The sequence below is a fragment of the Callionymus lyra genome, chromosome 10 (assembly GCF_982586985.1).
Source record: "Callionymus lyra chromosome 10, fCalLyr1.hap1.1, whole genome shotgun sequence".
In the NCBI taxonomy this organism is placed as follows: domain Eukaryota; kingdom Metazoa; phylum Chordata; class Actinopteri; order Syngnathiformes; family Callionymidae; genus Callionymus; species Callionymus lyra.
Window position 1 is genome coordinate 28,357,513 of NC_141827.1, and position 18,483 is coordinate 28,375,995.

At 42.2% G+C, this 18,483-nt stretch overlaps 1 protein-coding gene and 1 long non-coding RNA gene across 2 annotated transcripts; both read left to right on the forward strand.

Annotated features, from left to right (window-relative positions):
• The first annotated feature begins 249 nt into the window (after window positions 1-249).
• LOC148071336 (proliferation-associated protein 2G4-like) lies at window positions 250-7,993 on the forward strand. The gene is made up of 14 exons (XM_087801326.1): window positions 250-326; window positions 985-1,095; window positions 2,304-2,432; window positions 2,607-2,712; window positions 3,591-3,660; window positions 3,737-3,829; window positions 4,788-4,851; window positions 5,012-5,090; window positions 5,156-5,234; window positions 5,295-5,428; window positions 6,119-6,213; window positions 6,286-6,413; window positions 6,486-6,539; window positions 7,285-7,993. The coding sequence occupies exons 1-14, from the start codon at window positions 311-313 to the stop codon at window positions 7,339-7,341; spliced, it is 1,215 nt and encodes a 404-aa protein (XP_087657452.1). The 5' UTR covers window positions 250-310; the 3' UTR covers window positions 7,342-7,993.
• Window positions 7,994-9,769: 1,776 nt separating this feature from the next.
• Window positions 9,770-10,786, forward strand: LOC148071337 (uncharacterized). Its single transcript, XR_015712924.1, has 3 exons — window positions 9,770-9,823; window positions 10,047-10,069; window positions 10,487-10,786. It is a non-coding gene; the product is annotated as an uncharacterized LOC148071337 (long non-coding RNA).
• Window positions 10,787-18,483: the final 7,697 nt, after the last annotated feature.

Sequence of the window (18,483 nt, forward strand, 5' to 3'; positions counted from 1 at the left end):
ATATACATTTATTTTCATTTTATTTCATGTTTGTTTTGGAGGTGGTTGAGGCCGACTCACCGTGGCAGATGAAGCTTTGATTCGATCTCGTCATGACTTTGGTAGGAAAAATACATTTAGACTTCAAAGGAAACTCTGTGAAGTACCATCAAAGGCACAGTCATAACATGGATTTACCACCTGATAAAATACACCTGCGAAAGAATGTCAAATTAAAAAGATATCTAAACATTTAGTTTAGATATTTTTCTACATTCTTCTACAAACTACATCATTTTTAACTTGTTTAAAAATTCAACAGTTGAACATCATGCCTCTAATTTTCAGTAAGTTAACGTTAAAGAAAAATTGATACAGATTGATGAAGAGAGAGTTATTTTAATATTGATATTTTAAATATATTTATATATATATTATACAAACTGAGCAGTTTACATTTTATTGATAGAATAATTTAATTATTTCAAAGGTAAGTTTAATATTTGCTGTTTTAAAGCCTTTTTAAAAGGCTAAAAATAAAATAGTTATTACATTTAGAAAATGTATTTTTGAATTATATATATGAGGAAAACCTATCAATTCATTTTGAAAGTAGTCGAATGTAAAGATTCTATTTATATAAAAAAACGAATTAAAACTTTCAATACAGAAAGTAATGAATTCAAATATATTTAAAAACTGAGTCAAACGGCTTTTGCTCTTCTGCAGCGCCACCCACTGGTCAGCAAATGTCCTCCTCTCAGTCTAAGCGAAGATAAAAACTTCTGAAAACGTTTATTGCTGGTGTTTTAAACACAACATAGGAATCTGCGTTTGTGGTGGTGGCGGTAAATAATAAAAATAACTATAAATTAAGTAAAAATAGATGAATAAAATACAATACATTAAATAAAACACGCTTTTATCAGCGAGTTTTGCCGAACTATACCGAGTCCACCCGATCATATCCTGAAAATGGGTGTGTGTGTTTGTGTGTGTGTGTAGAGCCCGACGACTTCTACTACACTGATATCATGTCGGACGAAGAGCAGGAGCAAACCATCGCGGAGGATCTGGTGGTCACCAAGTACAAGATGGGAGGTGACATCGCCAACCGTAAGTGAAAGCAAGTGTGTGGACGGAGGCCTTTATGAGTTAGCATTGATGCTAAGATGCTAGCGGGAGTTTACGGCAGCCATGAGGTGAACGTGACGCTCGCGCTGCTGCTGCAGGTGCAGATGTTGACGGTTGACGATGCGAGGATTTCACTGCTTTTAAACGTATTTAAGTGACGATGCTATCATTCGAATTCTACACAATTAACTAGTATATATTTTTTGTTTGCGCTCCAAAAATCTTGTTATATCTTTATGTCAGTTAAAACAATGCCGACATTAAACGGTTTACTAAACTATTAATTTAAACTTTTTTTTTTAGGTGTTAAAGTATATTCTGAATTCCTCAAAAAGACACTTAACCAGACCAAAGTCCTGATTATAAACAATATATATTTATTTATCTAAAGCATTTCACAGAAAAAGTATCCACAAAAAAATATGTCTCCTCAACAATAATATGGACTGTAATAGTTCTGTATAGCTATTCAGAATTATATAAAAAATACAGTCTAATATCTCTCTTTTAGTCTGACAGATCTTAAAAGTACTTAGGTAGTACATTATTGAGGATAAACTCTCCAGTATCGTGTTATTAGAATATAAATCATTTCTAAACAAAAAAGCAATAAACGGGTTGTAGCCTATTTTTCAATGTTAAGTTATTCCTGAAAATAATGTCTCTAATTTAGGCAAAAAAACATTCAAAATAGAAAAAAAAGTATTGTTTAACTTTTTTCCTGCTGTTCTGTGCTTATAGTGGCTTTTAAAACAATCTTGAGATACATAATGCAGTATGAAAAGAGGAGTCATAGGTTCATAAGTCTGGAACTAGAATAAATGCGTTCACTAAAAGAAAGGAGCCTGGACAGTGCAAGTCTGCAATAAAACTCTTTTATACCTGCGTAAAATTACAAAGCCGAGTTTGAAATCACTCCCTCGAGATCCACAGTGGTGTGCTCTACCATTAGCTCTCCAGGCTCTGGTTGTAGATTGTTGGAGATAAATTAAAGACGTATGAGAATTTAAAATTGTATTTCCTGTTAATAAATAATTAAAAATGTGAAAACTCAAAATACAATGGTGATCTAAAGCCAGGCTTTCAAAAACAGGAGATGTCTGGGTAAAAAGGGACGCATGGTCACGCTACTTCATGTTTTAATTGCAAGAAGATATTGTCGATCATCCGTGTTTTCTTGTCAACAACAGAGGCTGTACGACTTGTCGTGGACGCAGCACAGCCTGGAGTGTCTGTGCTCAGCTTGTGTGAGAAAGGAGATGCTTTCATGAGAGCTGAAACTGGAAAGGTCTTCAAGAAGGAGAAGGAGATGAAGAAAGGTAAGGATATACTAGGCCTGGATATTAAAATAGATTAATGATCACACTCGATTAGTCACGTCTGTCAGGCTTTCCCTCAACAGTTCCACAAAAACCCTCTTTTTTTCATGTTCTTGTTCCTTTAACCTGACATGGAAATGAACATGTGGCGAATTCTCTCTTCCCTTTTTCCAGGCATTGCTTTTCCCACCAGCGTCTCAGTCAATAACTGTGTTTGCCACTTCTCTCCCCTGAAGAGTGACCCTGTCCACACACTCAAAGATGGAGATCTGGTGAAAATGTAGGCACCACCACGACTGTCCCCGTCTGTGTGTCCGTCAGTGTTTTCCATCTGTCCTCTTGTGTCACCGTGTGAGGTTTTTCTAGTTGCTCTTCACCGTCTACCACGTGGAAAAACGACAAACAAGGTTAAATAAATCAGAACCAGAGTTAAAGTCAATGATGGTTTCTTCCATTCTAGCAGGGTTTGGGGTTCAATTCTGATTAAAACTTGACTGTAAAGATAGTTTTTTATATTTACATCCTCATGATGTTTCTTTAGTTTCATAGACACATTTTTGACTGAATATTAACACAACTCCAAAATTATATGAATTAAAGAATTTAAAACGGAAAATACACTTTTATTCCTTATTTGTTGTGTTGCCACGTTTTTCCTCTGTGCTTTGTGTTAGTTGGTGGTTTTAAATCATTTTTTAGTCGTTGTCTGGTTGTTTGTTTGACTGGCCACAGTCACACGCAGCCATCATCTAACCCCTTTATTGTCTGTGTAATTGTGTCCTTCCCCTTTTTGTTCTACCACAAATATGACTATGAAATACTTTTAATAACAATATGTCAACATTTGTCTGCATTCTTATTTTTTGCATTATTGCTAAAAACATCTCTATTTGGTATGATTAAGAATCTTCAATAAGAAAACTGTGCCATGTGACGCTTCAACATCAGCTCTTCATCAACATTGATAGGTTACGAGTTAATAAATTGACTTTTAACTGAGGTCAAATATAAGAGTTAGTGAACCAGATGTACAAAGATTGGTTGATCAATCTATTCTCTGTCCTCATAAAGGCATCTGAATGACTTGAAATAGATGAAAAAATGTCTGGACAGCTATTTCTTTGCTTTTGTTTGTTCAAAAATGTTCCTTAATTGCAGAGATCTGGGCGTTCATGTGGACGGCTTCATCGCTAATGTGGCGCACAGTTTCGTGGTGGGAGCCACAAAGGTGTGAGAGGCCATTTTTAAAAACGTTTCGCTCATTCAGCAACTTTATTTTAACCTCATTCAACCCGTGCCTGCAGGAGAACCCCGTCGTTGGCCGCAAAGCTGACGTGATAAAAGCGGCGTACCTTTGTGCTGAAGCAGCTCTTCGCATTGTCAAACCTGGCAGCCAGGTAACCACGAACACACAAGTCATTAAGTTGAATTGGGGCTTCTTCACTCGTATATCACGATGTCTCGTGTGTGATGTCTCAATCACACACAATATTTTGATTTAGATTTTTTAACACTTCAGTAAAGTTGACTCCATTTTGACAGACAAACTTCACGTGTTTGGAAGTGTTAAACAACGTTGGGAGACACAAATATTAGACATTTATATATATAGATATATATATATAGATATATATATCTATATATATATATGTGTGTATGTGATCTATTGACTACAAATGTGTTTAAACTGACAAATGTTGTTTGATAAAAACACTGTTGGTGAGATGCCGTTCAAGGGGCCGTCCTTCAATCAATGAAGTGTAAAAAAGAAAAGAAAAGTTTGTTATTCGTCTCAATGGTTCTCAAAAGTTATATCTAATCTTGTTTAAAAATCTGTCACATAAAAACACATCCCCTCAATCTTATTATCCTAAATAATTGTGAGAATTTTCTTCTTACATATGTTTCAGAAATGTGTTTAACACAATATTGTATTTAATGCTTCTAAACCACAACACTGATGGACACCAACTGTACGTCACTCATAAAGAACATTAAAGTCACTACAATAAGATTTAAAAAATTCAATCTTGTACATTTTTTCAGTAATATCTATTTATACTTAAGAACAAATTTACACACAGATAAACAACATGTCTCTAATCTTACATTATTCATATTTATTTTAATTAATTTATTGTATTTTACTTTAAAATATATACAGTATATATATATTTTAAATTATTAAATTACTATTTCTTGTAATATTTATTATAATATCATTGTATTCATATTTTGAAATGCCTCCTCACCAAATCATGAATGGATTAATTTACAACTGCACTCAAAACATTTTTTTTCTAAATTCTTCAAATCGTGCAGCTCTACTTTCTAATCAATATTTTTCATTTTTAGAACGTTCAAGTGACAGAAGCCTGGAACAAGATCGCATCCTCGTTTAAATGTACACCCATTGAGGGTGAGTGTTAACATAATACGCCTATAATTCATGTGCAAGATAAATATCATTAGATCTGTGGGGCAGGACCAGACATCCTGGAGAAAGAGAAGAAATAAATCACTCTGTGCTCGAAAACATTGATGAATAAATGTTGACTTTGCTTGTTGTGCTTTTGAAGGAATGTTGTCTCACCAGTTGAAGCAACACGTCATCGACGGAGATAAGACCATCATCCAGAACCCATCAGAGCAGCAGAGGTTTGGACACATCTCGGTGCAGGATTGAGTTGAACACAAGTTTAAATGTCTGCTCTCTCCATTAGAAAGGACCACGAGAAGGTGGAGTTTCAAGTGCATGAGGTTTACGCTGTGGATGTTCTCATCAGCTCTGGAGAGGGAAAGGTCATTGTCATCATTTCTTTTTTGGTTGTTGCTACAGAGACTTCAAATATCTTCTCTCAGGCCAGAGACGGAGGCCTGAGGACCACGATATACAAGAGGGACCCCAGCAAGCAGTATGGCCTCAAGATGAAGACCTCAAGGGTGTTCTTCAGCGAGGTCGAGAGACGTTTCGACGCCATGCCCTTCACTCTGAGGTGGGAATGTCTAGAGTAACATTTTTTTAAAGGAATTTCCCAGAGTTATTCATAAGGTTTTATCTAATCTTAATACTTCAGTCCTTTTTCTCTTCTATTAAAGCAGCACTGAGGTAGATTGAATGCATTTATTCTAGCACCCCCTAGTGTTGAAAACATGTAACCCCACGTGCTTTCACATTTTAAAGAGCTGGTGGTGAATCAGTTTTTTCTTCCTGGAAGATGTTACAATCGAAATGAATGCAACTGCCGTCCCCTCAAAGGCGCATATGATTAATAGCTGTGGAGTTCTTCTGCATGAGTAATGGCTGCTCCTCATGAAGGCATTATCAGATAAAATATTTTTTTAAAGTGGCACACAACACAATTTTTAAACATGACAGACATGACTAATGCAATGATTGAGTGAATTGAGCCTTGATATTTATTATTCGACTCATTTAACTAGTTGTATTTATTTGTGATGAGGAAAACTGTTTATTTCTTTTTTCGAATAAAGGCTTCTTTTTTAATGGTTGTGCTTATATGAAATATATACTGAGATATTATTAATCCTCTGGCTCTAGGTGGCGCTGTATCCAATGAAGTTATTACACGCATTTAAACGTGTTTTATGAGCTTTAAAATGTGACCTGAATGAGTCAGATGCAGCCGTTCACCGGATTTAAGTTTGTGCAATAATCCTCGCAGGGCATTCGAGGATGAAGCCCGAGCCCGTCTGGGCGTGGTGGAGTGTGCCAAACACGAACTGCTGCAGCCGTTCAGCGTTCTGCACGAGAAGGAAGGCGGGTGTCAATCACATGTCATCAATGATTCACGATCTACAAACGCTAACCCTCGTCTCATCCCACCTGCAGGAGAGTTTGTGGCTCAGTTCAAGTTCACAGTTCTGCTCATGCCCAACGGCTCCCATAGGATCACCAGTGGCCCTCTTGACCCGGAAATCTACAAGTCTGAACACGAGTTGGAGGACCAGGATCTCAGGGTGAGAGGCTCTCGTATTTGGAATGTATCTTAGGTAAACAAAACACTTCATTGTCTGGTATTCTTCCTGCAGAATCTCATCCAGAGCTCAGCGAGCCGGAAGACGCAGAAGAAGAAGAAGAAGAAGGTGAAAATATAAATCAGAATAATGTTTATTGCCACTAGTGAAAAAATAAAAAGGGGAATATTTTTGTGGGGGCAGCAGAAAACGCAAATTTGGTCTTGCAAATCAGGCATGAGGTTTAATAAATATTCTTAATGGATGTCATAGAATGACAGACAAATAGTGTCTCTACATTTGAACATTAAAACAGTGCCATGTTTCAAATTGCGCATTTCTCTAACAGCACTGCTTTGTGATGACAAATGACTCGACATCTTCTACTACTTTCTAACAATGATTGCAACCGAACCCCGTTGTCGTCACTTTGCAGCGCTTTTTACCAATCGAAACAAGATATTAAGTTGTGTTTCGTCTTTCGCCGCTGCTTGAAAAGTAGTGACGTATCTTCCGTTTAGCGACTTGGCTCCAGACATTGTTCTCGCTTTCATGAAACCTGCTGTACCTTCTATTGTCTGCTGTGTACTGGAATCTAATTTGAATTAATTAAGTCTATCTTATCTTTCCACTTCACTAAGATGCAACTTTAAAAAATCTGATGTTATTTAAATTGTCTAGATAATCTTTTATTATTTTTATAATTAAAGAGGTGTGAGAAAGCGAACTTTTCCTCATGTCCACGATTTCTAACGTTAAAATGTTTTTACACAGCTACTTTCCACAAGTGACCATCGTTAGTGATTGAAAAGTTAATTTATCAAAAACCTGTTTCCAGGTTGCTGAATACATTTCCTGTTTCTCGCTCTTGCAGGCTTCAAAGACCGTTGAGAATGCAACAGCCGCCAGTGCAAAGGAATTGGCAAAGTAGAAGCTGCGTCTTCACTCATGCAAAACCCCAAAGAGAAGCAGGATGACATTTCTACCACTGGAAGAACAAAATACAAAAAAAAAAAAGCTGGAACTGAATGAATATTACAAGCCGGCTCTGCCTTCAAGCGCTGAAGAGGATGTTTAACCCTTTACTGTGTTCCACTGACTTCATTTGACGCCTCTTTACTTTAAAAACAGGAACATCACAGATATTCTCTTCACTTTAAGTTGAGTTTTTAGGATGAATTTGAAACACAATTTGTCATCTCCACACTCAAGTGTTTTGTATCTCTGAAGGAGAATTGTTTACATTCACATCTTTCAGTGAAATATCCACACCTATAGAGACACGTGGTCCAGGATGAAGGGATGAACCGTCACAGATCCTGGTGTTTGGTCAAACCTCTGTTCAATTCGACTAAATTCTGAAGAAAAAACAGTTGATTGTATTTTTAGAGGGAACCAAATGCTACGCTAACTGCCAAGGAAACATGACAGCTAAAACACGAGATGGTAATTATTGGAACCATAAATGATCTCAGGTTTGATTGTAACACAAATATTTTAGGCACCTGTGTACTGATCATTGTAAACCACCAGGAGGTCAAATGAGCTGCGAAAGAAAACTCTTTTTTTTTCATGACTCTGAATTATCTTCTTATTTTTAATTATACTAATATGAGTTGACTGATCAATAACAAAACATGTCACATACTGGTTTTAAAACAACAGTGCTGTTGGACTTGTTAGTAAAGGTCATTTGTAAAGATCTTTCTAGACCAGGGTCACGAAGCAATTTAACAATGAAAAACAATACATAGTTAAAATACAGGCTTTAAAAGGTAAAGACATATAAGACAAACACACGAGTCTCAGAAAATCAAGGAAAAGCACAAATAAAAATGTCTTGATGTTTCTTGAAGGAGTCAGTAGATCCATCAAACACATTTCTGCAGTATTAAACTACCAGTGTTTCAGTTTTTTCGACATTTAGCTGCAAAGTTCTCTCATTAAGCCACTGTTTGATTTCTAGCAAACAATTGACTAAGTTCAGCCTCTGGGGTTCAGTTGAATCAAAAGAGCAGTAAAGCTGGATGTCATCAGCAAACATGTTGTAAGAAACATCAGGAAATCTCTGAATGATTTTACCCAGGGGAATCAAGTACAGCAAAAACAATAAAGGACCCAGAACAGATCTTTGAGGGACTCCACACAACAGATCCGGTGATTCAGATCTTATTTGATTGGTAGATACACTAAAACTGCCCAGAAAGGTATGAGGAGAACCACTGTAACACAGGCTCTGGCAGTCAATCAATATACTTTATTGATGTCCATAGAGAAATCTCACAGAGAAATTCAACATGTGGTGCAGCACCGAAAAACTTGTATTGCTCTTGAGTCACATGGGGGGAAAGGTTGGGTGGTGGGAAAAAAAAAGTGGCAACTCTGCTCTATTCCTGAAGGGAGAGCAGTGCAGGGATATCAGGAAATATCAGCCAGAGTTCCATTCTTAACGAAGGTCAAACAAGGTCAAATCATAGATCCGTAAGGCTTGAGGCATATCCTATGAGAGATGATCATAATATTAGTTCAAATATTTGTGAAAAACAACAGTTTATATTAAGTCAAGTGACTCAGCCTCACCTGTCATCATGAATGGTCCTTCAAATAATAACATCAAATAAACATCAATAAATACTTTACCCCTGACTTTAGGTATATCTCTAGTTAAAAAGAGTCCAACACTGCTTACTTTATGTAGTTAACATTCCCAACCGTTTTAACATTTTCAGAAATATACTAGAATAAAGTATTGACTGGTTGAATTGAAAAGGCGACACAATTAAAAAAAATCATTACATGTAGAATATTTATATTTCTGTACGTCAAAATTAATGTGTAAAAAATAACAACCTAAAACCCGACAAATTCCACCTTTTAAATATAGAAATGATTGAATTATTTAACAAAAAGAAACATTTAAATAAATATAAATTCAAGTTTCATTCTGATGCCACAACTTTTACATTTTATAATGATGAATCCAAATAAATAGGGGCTAACTTTCAAACGTTTTTTTTTTATTTTTTTTTATAAAATCGACTATAATATAGAATTTATAATGCAATGAATACTGATTTGTATTTAAATAAATGGACTACCTGGCGGAATATAATAATATTTAGCACGATAAGTTATTTTCCCAAATGTTCAGTTATTTCGATCGTTTTAAATTATTTTCTCTCCAAAGCTTTCAAGTAAATATTAAAAGCAAAACCTATGATAGTCAAAACGTCGTTTGATCGTGACGTCATCGTGGATATAAATTACGCGCTCTGCTGCGTCACTTCCTCAATCCACTGATCATCTCGGTCTGAGGTAGATATAAACGCACCTCGTTTTCACACTGTTTTATGAACTTGATTTAATACGATTGTTTCTTTTGAACAGGTTCTTGCCACGCGATGAGAGCAAAGGTAAATGCTTTCAATGTTTCTTGTTGCAAACTAACATATGAAAGACTTTGACTTAATTGATCTGAAAGTGTTGAAACTTAACTCGCTTAACATCTATTTCGCTGTACGTGACTTTCTTTCGGTGTTTTGTATTGGTTTGAAACAGTCTCGCTTGTCGTGCTCTCATGCGAAAAACTAATGTTCTATATTTCTCATACATTTAACATGTGCTCTTTTCTTCTAGTGGAAGAAAAAGCGCATGCGCAGGTAAGAAGCTGTTCAGTAAGACGCGTATGATCGATGTTTTAATTTATATTAATATTGCTGTTTTACAGATGCGTATGAATCCGCATAATTGTTAGTCCAGTTCTAATGAACAAAACATGATGTAATTTTTAAATTCGTAGACATTTTTTAAGCATCGTTAACTTTCCACTTTGTTGGCTTTAATCACCAGCTGACGCATTTCAAATATAACTTTATGTCCAGTGATGTTGGCACAAAACAGGATTTTAATTTTTTTAGTAAAAATAAAATGGGAATTGATTGTGGAAAAGCGAGACAATCCCGAAGGCTGCCAAGATTTTAAATTGTTTACTGAAAACCGACCATCTGCCAAGATTTAAAACCTGCTTGAAGATAAGATGTTGGTGAAAACTGCAGTGATTCCATTTTTCCAAACAGGCTGAAGCGTAAAAGGAGAAGGATGAGGCAGAGGGCGCGCTAAGCGTTCTCATCTGAGGGTCCCGGTCACCATCATAACGTACCCTTGAGGACTTGTCTTGAAGAACCGCCGGCTGAAAGGGAAGCCTTGCATGACTGAAGAACAAGAAACCCTTTCCCCTGCACTGAGATCCATCATTCAAAATAATGGACTGTTCACTACAGAGAACTCTTTGTGGCGTTGCTATAAGGAACCAGATCAATGGATTTATTTGTTTAATTCCTTTGAACATTATGTGAATAAAAACCCTAAATATTGAACTTGAGTGTCGTGGATACATATGAATGCTTGGCGTTGAGAAACTGTTTACCTCGACCCAGAGGCAACACTAGGGTTGACATGAGAAATGTCCCTTATTAATATCTAGTGGTCCAACATTTGCACCATTCACAAGTTAATGTCACCATTATATTTACGGACTGCTTTAGATGAGGAAAAAAGAAGTTAAGGAGGGGAGAAATGGCTTAAAGCTGTTTAAGTTTTAAAGTAATTTAAATGAACCCTTTCTAGTGTCTGATTTCTGGAATCGGGATAGGAATTATATATCTTACAGATGTCAGCCTCAAAATCAGGAAGGCTGGAAATAACATCTGAAAGTAATCAAACATATTGTTCAACACCTGACTTAGGATGAAGGGATGAACCGTCACAGATCCTGGTGTTTGGTCAAACTTCTGTTCAATTCGACTAAATTCTGAAGAAAAAACAGTTGATTGTATTTTTAGAGGGAACCAAATGCTACGCTAACTGCCAAGGAAACATGACAGCTAAAACACGAGATGGTAATTATTGGAACCATAAATGATCTCAGGTTTGATTGTAACACAAATATTTTAGGCACCTGTGTACTGATCATTGTAAACCACCAGGAGGGCAATTGAGCTGCGAAATAACTTTTTTTTTCATGACTCTGAATTCTCTTATTTTAAATTATACTAATATGAGTTGACTGATCAATAAAAAAACATGTCACATACTGGCTTTAAAACAACAGTTCTGTTGGACTTGTAAGTAAAGGTCATTTGTAAAGATCTTTCTAGACCAGGGTCACGAAGCAATTTAACAACGTAAAACAATACACAGTTAAAATACAGGCTTTAAAAGGTCAAGACATATAAGACAAACACAGGAGTCTCAGAAAATCAAGGAAAAGCACAAATGAAAATGTCTTAAGATGTTTCTTGAAGGAGTCAATTCAATTCAATTTTATTTAAAGTGTCTTATAACAAAGTTATCTCAAGACACTGTAAGACTATATTTGATTAAGGAAAAACAGATCCCAGCAATTCAACAATGAGCAAAGTCGAAACACTGTGCAGTGAGCTATGGCGAGGAAAAACTTCCTTTTAGAGGGCAGAAACCTTGAGCGGAACCTGACTCATTGTTGACGGCCTCCTGCTTTGACCGGCTGGGAGGAAGGATGGGGGGTAGACCGATGGATAAGGAGAGGAGTGAGGGAGGATATAGTGAGAAAAAGAGGAGAGTGTAGGAGAGTCCATGGAGGTGTTGGAGAGAACTCGGGATCTGATGACGTGGTGAAGATCCTGGATCAGCAGCAGCTCTGGAGGTGGAGCCCTGGGGCTCCGGGAGAGAAATAAAAAGGTGTGGGTTTAAACTGCACAGGTGATGAATGTAATGCAGAAAAGAAGGAAATACAGAGTGTCTTAAACTCCTCCAGCATTCTCAGCCTATAGCAGCTAAGATAAACAGTGTTTGTTTTTAAACATAGAGAGGGTGTCTGCCCTCCGGACTGAAGCCGGTAGTTGGTTCCACAGCAGAGGGGCTTGAAAACTGAAGTCCCTGGCTCCAAATCTACATTTAGAGATTTGTGCTATAACAAATAGATCAGAGTTTAAGGATCGTAAGGTAGAGCTAGTCAGTAGATCCCCTGAGTTATCTTCATAATCTCAGGTTCTACGAATTGGTGCGAAGCCCTCTATCCGCTTCGCTATTGGTTTATCCTCAAGGCCCCACCTCGCCTCTGAGAAAGCTTAATGAACTCTGCTGGGTGCAGTCCACTTCCTATAAAGGTGGGAAACACCCGCCTCACTTCCTCCAACTGAAAACTCAGCGAGAAAGGCGGCTGCTGGGCGACGAGGTTAGAGGGCTTCGCACCAATTCGTAGAACCTGAGATTATGAAGATAACTCAGGGGTTCTACTTCATAATGGTGCTCCGCCCTCTGACCGCTTCGCTATTGGTTTAAACCCAAGGCTAGGAGCAGATCCACCCGCTGCCTGGTAGGCCTGTATAATGGCCGATCTCACCCAATGAGAGACCTCTGAGGGAAGACCGGCTCACCAGGCCAACATCTACCGTGGCAAAGAATAGGGCATCAGAGCGGCCGAATGAGGTCAGGCGCCGCAAAACAAAACCCGCACAGGTGAAGACGATCTTGACCCCGGTCCAAGTGGGGCGGTGGTTGGAAGGCCCGCAACGTGAGAGTTGTTGCCCGGAAGGACCTGAACCTTCGGATGACGGAACGCTGGGATCGGACGCAATGACATTGATGACTCCTCGACTCAAGGAAGACACTAAGGACTAATGGGGAGCACAAGCTCACTCATTCTCTTCGTGGATGTCAGATCCAGAAGGAGTGAAACCTTAAAGACAAAATGTTACTCATTTGCACCAAGCCCAGCCGCCTGTGAGCTGCTGCCATGAGCCCCAGGGGGGACACATAGCGCCTGCTGACGTCACATGATGTCAAGCTTCAAGCAACTGTGTTGTCAACCGGACTAATGGAGAGAGCACGAGGCTCGCTCACTCTCTTCGTGGATGTCTGTACCAGAAGGAGCGAGACCTCAAACAAAATGTCCAGTGGGACTTGGTCAAGAGGCTAAAATGTCAGGTCTGCGAGAGAATCCAGAGATCCTGCCGAGGGCTGGAAGGCCTCACCGGAGGTCGAAGCCTGTAGGCCCCAGAAAGAAACGCACCACCAGAGGGCAGATATGCGCCGAAGCACCCGACCGTCTGTCAACAGTCCGTCTGTTATGCAGTAATGCTGCAGGAAAAAACAGAACAGCAGAGACCAATCAGGAGCTGTGGTCCAGGGACCTGTCTGCACACCAATGAGAGAACATCCCTCATTTGGAGACATAAGCCTACATGTAGACAGGGGGCCCGGGCATTCTCCAGCGTGTGGAGAATGTCCGGGTCCAGAGTCCCGCTCAGCTTGTCCCATGCAAGAGCCACACTTTGAGAGGCAGACCCAGCACCAGGGGTGCAGACAGAGTCCCCCCTGCCTGGGAGTACGGCGCCACCACTATTAACCTCAGACTCCCCCGCTTCGCTCCCCGAAACAAGGGCAGGAGTCGCCGCGGAGGAGGGAAGTGTGGGGATTTTGTGTTCTGATGAACCGAACCCTCCCCAGTCTCGTACGTGGTGGTGGAATGAAGGACAGACACATGGATGAGTTTAAAAAAAATGCTTGTTTAGTGAATTATGCAAAAGTCAGAGACAAGCAGCGAGCAGAGAGATCTATCGCAGACGTCTTCGAATGCCAGAACGCAAAGTTCTCACAAAATGGTGGATCTTTATAGTAGAATATTCAGGTTAACGCCTCTAGTCAAATGTACATGTAGGATTGGTCAGTAACTGTAAACACCTTGATTCTAAGATGGCCGGTCGCACGGGGTCGTAGTGGAAACTTACCAAAGGTTGTTGTCTTGTCAGAGAGAATCTGTTCCCAGCGACTTGCTGGCCTGTTGTGTCTTTCAGTGTGAGTTCTTCAGAGACTTGCTGGGAATCTGGGATTGTTTAATCTTTCTGTGTGTGTGGAAGGCTTTGTGACCTGGCCTGTGAGTTGTGAACCTGAGTAGTTTGAGTTTAGTTTAAGTGAATGCAATGCAGGAAAATGATTATTTAATTTGAATTAAATATGAATGATTATCAGTTAATCAAGTGACTATTTGAAATGTGTGTTAAATCTAGATGATTGATTACAGTAAAGCTGTCATTTCCTTACAGAAGGCAAACAGTAGCCGGCCAGCCAACTTAAGTGGGCCAAAGCGTCCACGCCTAGTTGGGGGCAATCAGAGGCCCTGAGGGAGAATCAAATGTCTATTTGAAGTTCTCCTTTTTGGCGGAGAGGTCCGCCACTGTGTGACCGAACCAAGACCACATCTTGGCAGCCACGACTGGGACAGACCCCATACGTCCTGGACACCCCCCCTTGACAGTCTGTCTGCTACTACATTCAGCGCACCCGGCACATGCTGACCTCTGAGAGAGAGCAGGTGACGGTCTGCCCACAGCCAAATCTTCTTTGCCACACTCAGAAGGGCTGGGGATCTGACTCCACCCTGGCGATTCATGTAACCGGTGGAGCTGTCTGATAGCACTAGGACGTTGGACTGTGACAGTTGGGGAGAGAGAGGTGAAGCAGGATGTTGTGAATTGCTTTCAAAACTAGCCAGTTGAAGTACACAGGTCTGTGCCAGACACTTCCGGGCAGGTCTGACCCGAGGTGCCTCCCCAACCTGTCAGGGATGCGTCTGTGAACAAGTGTGTAGTGTAATGGAACTCTCCTTCTGAGGTTGGTTAGAGATTTCCAAAAAACTTGATGTACTGCAAAAAGCGGGAGGACTCACTTTTCGACCTCCGTCCCGCTTATGGTGTAGCTTGAGACGACCAAACCAACTCTGGAGCTCCCTCATATGCAGCAAGCCCAGCCGCACTGCCGTGTGAGCTGCTGCCACGAGCCCCAGGAGGGTCAGCAGCGCCTGTTGCCGTCCTTCTTTCTTCATGAAGGCGAGCTTCCAGCAACTGTGTTGTCAGTCGGAGAATGGGCTGGATACTCGTGTCCTTCCTCCCTTGTTCTGTTTTTGCCTCTGACCTGGCAAGGATCAACAAGTTGCCAAATAGGTCAGATGACCCCATTTACTCTCATTGGTTCCATTGCTGCCTCCACACACTTGGTGAAGTTCCTGGGTGCCAGAGAGTAGCCGAACGGGATTTGAGTGTATTGACACACTCCTCGATCCTCGAGGGCGAGACGCAAGTACTTCTGATGTCTCTCGACTATCAGAACGTGAAAGTACGTGTCGGTCAGGTCGATAGATGTCATCTAATCTCCTGGATTTACATCTGTCAGCAGTCGTTTTACCGTCAACATACGAAACGGGCGGGTGGCTATAAACCTGTTCAGATAGCTGACGCCACTGGTGTCCAGAGACAAACACGGGGTTGACGGTCAACTGGAGCGCATAGCCCCGCCTGATTAATTCAATTCAATTCAATTCAATTTTATTTAAAGTGTCTTATCATAACAAAGTTATCTCAAGACACTATACAGTTGAAATAAGACTACAGTTGATTAAGGAAAAATAGATCCCAGCAATTCAACAAAGAGCAAGAAACAAAACACTGTACAGTGAGCTGTACAGTGAGCAATGGCGAGGAAAAACTTACTTTTAGAAGGCAGAAACCTTGAGCGGAACCAGACTCATTGTTGAGGCCTGCCGCTTTGACCGGCTGGGAGGAAGGATAGGGGGGTAGACAGATGGATAAGGAGAGGAGTGAGGGAGGATATAGTGAGAGAAAAGAGTGTAGGAGGGTCCATTGGGGTGCTGGAGAGAACTCGGGATCTGATGACGTGGTGAAGATCCTGGATCAGCAGCAGCTCTGGAGGTGGATCCCTGGGGCTCCGGGAGAGAAATAAAAAGGTGTGGGTTTGGGACAAATGTATACAATACACAGGTATACAGACTCCGGTGACGGGTGAAGATATATAGAGGGGAGAGGGGGGGGGGAGGTTGAAATAGCCAGGCCAGTGGGCACATACCTAGCACAGCAGGATCCAGACACAGGTGCCCAAGCCGCGGCAGGAACCCCCGGGAGACCAGGACCCGGCAGGCGAGATAACCACCAGAGCCGACCCCAAACACCAGCGAGAAGGCGGACCACCACCGGGGGCGCGAGAGGGCAAGCACAGGCGAGGACGACCGAGGAAGCAGAGAGGGGGAGGCACCAGGCGCAGGCACCGGGGCAGAGGGGCAGCCAGAAGAACCAGTCAGGGGATAGAGCCCCGAGGCCAGGCCGGGCCACGGAAGACCCCCAGACCGTCAGGCTGCCACCAAGTCCATAGCAGGGGACCGAGTCAAGGAGATAGGGATCCAACACAGCAGGGGCGGCGGAGCCCCCCCCAATACCCTGCGGACACGGCCAGTAGCCGGGTCGAGTGCCACCGCATGAGCCCGGGGGAGCAATGGCCAGGCACCGGCCCAGGTCCCCCGGGTCACAGGGGGGCCACGGTTGTGCGGGCAGGGCGGGGGCAATGGGGCTGCAGCCGTCCGGGAACGGCCCACAATCTTTGAACTGTAGACCGTCCCCAACAGCCGCAGCCCACCTCCCCCATGTCATGAGGGAAGTTTGGGGGGCCAGCAGTATTCCATGGGCGGTCCACGGTCTCTAAGGTGCAGAGGCCCCGCCCATCACACATACTGACCCCCAGCCCCCGCCCCCACCCACCATGCAGCACCCAGGGGGACAGCAGCACTTGCATGGGCGGTACATGGTCTCTACGGTAACATGGGTCCGCCCAATGCCTCCGCCGTCCCCCCAATGTGGCCCCGCCCAGTGTGGCCCCCCCCCACCCGGGGAGCCCCCGAAAGACCGACCAACCCGGCCACGAACCCCCACTTCCCTCTGCAATCTGGAATGAAGTAAAACCAGGCGACTCCAAGCCGAATAATGTTCCGTCAGAACTGCAGCCCGGACGAACTTTGGGTTGCCCTTGGCTCGCCCCCACCATTGTCATAGGGTTGGCCGTTGACGAAAAGGCATCAAAAGAGTCGCATCTCCATCTCCTGAACCAACAGCGCATGTACTCGACCTGGAATCACTAGAACCCGCACTCTCGTATATAAAATCCAGATCTGTGGGACAAACGCGCGAGAAACCTCAGATGCGTCTTGCATGTACCCTCTTTCCCCCGGAAGTCTCCCCAGCTCCCCGATCACTCCTTAGTGTCATTGGAGCTGACGAAACCCGATATGTGGAGGGATGTGCTGGAGAATATACCCAGAGCTGATGTGAGTTCAGAACAGATCGTGCGCACGTCGGCACCGCATCACTCACCGCATCCGGTACATTCTCAAGCTCTGCTGGTGGTCCTGACCTGCTCGCTCGTGAGATCCGACCGCCACGCACCTCTTCAACTGCCTGACCAGCAGGGGTGGCAGTTCCTCGCCCTCGTCTGGTCTCGGTACGGCGGGAAAACTCCACGCGTAAAGGTTCAGTGGTGCGTCTGTTCCATGGCGTTTCTCTACCCAAACGTGACGCCATCCATGGCGCCGGGATTTTTTGACAACGCTGTGAGGGAAGGAACAACCTCCAGTTAACATAGACATGTCCGGTCTATTTTCACTTACCTCATCAGCTGTCAAACCCCGTCAGACCAGCGCATGTCAACACGGAAGTGAAGTAAACACAGCTGATTAAGCCGGTCTCGTCGACATTTGCTTATCTGGAAACAAACACAAGTGGTTGAGTCTGCCCTTCATTCATGTGGACAGACTCCGTTATTACAGTCTCGGCATGACCCAGACGAAGGGGTTTAAAACCTCCTTCGAACTGTGTTCTGAGAGGAAACTCTCGCCGTCTATGAACGGCGGAGCATGTTAGCTTAGCATTAGCGGCGAAAGTTTCTAATGACGCCTGTGAAAAGGTCACACTCACAGGCAGAAACAAATGCACACTACTAACATCTCTCTCAGGTGAACCCGTCGATCGCTCTCGCATACCTCATGGCCGACTCCATGCAGCAAGCCAGTTGTCCCTTTTTCTTCTCCTCACGTTGGAACGTGAGCTTGTCGAGTGCACCGTACAGGACTGCCATGTTGTTTGTTTTTCTTAAACAACATTGCATTAACCTATCTTGATCATAATCATGATCGCAGAGGCGGCGAGGGTCGACAAGCCTCGAACGCTTCCCAGCACTGTCAAAAGCTGTGGGA

Coding starts and splice junctions, on each gene's coding strand:
- LOC148071336 (XM_087801326.1), top strand. Junction 5,429..6,118: donor GCCATGCCCTTCACTCTGAG/GTGGGAATGTCT, acceptor TAATCCTCGCAG/GGCATTCGAGGATGAAGCCC. Junction 6,414..6,485: donor TGGAGGACCAGGATCTCAGG/GTGAGAGGCTCT, acceptor TTCTTCCTGCAG/AATCTCATCCAGAGCTCAGC.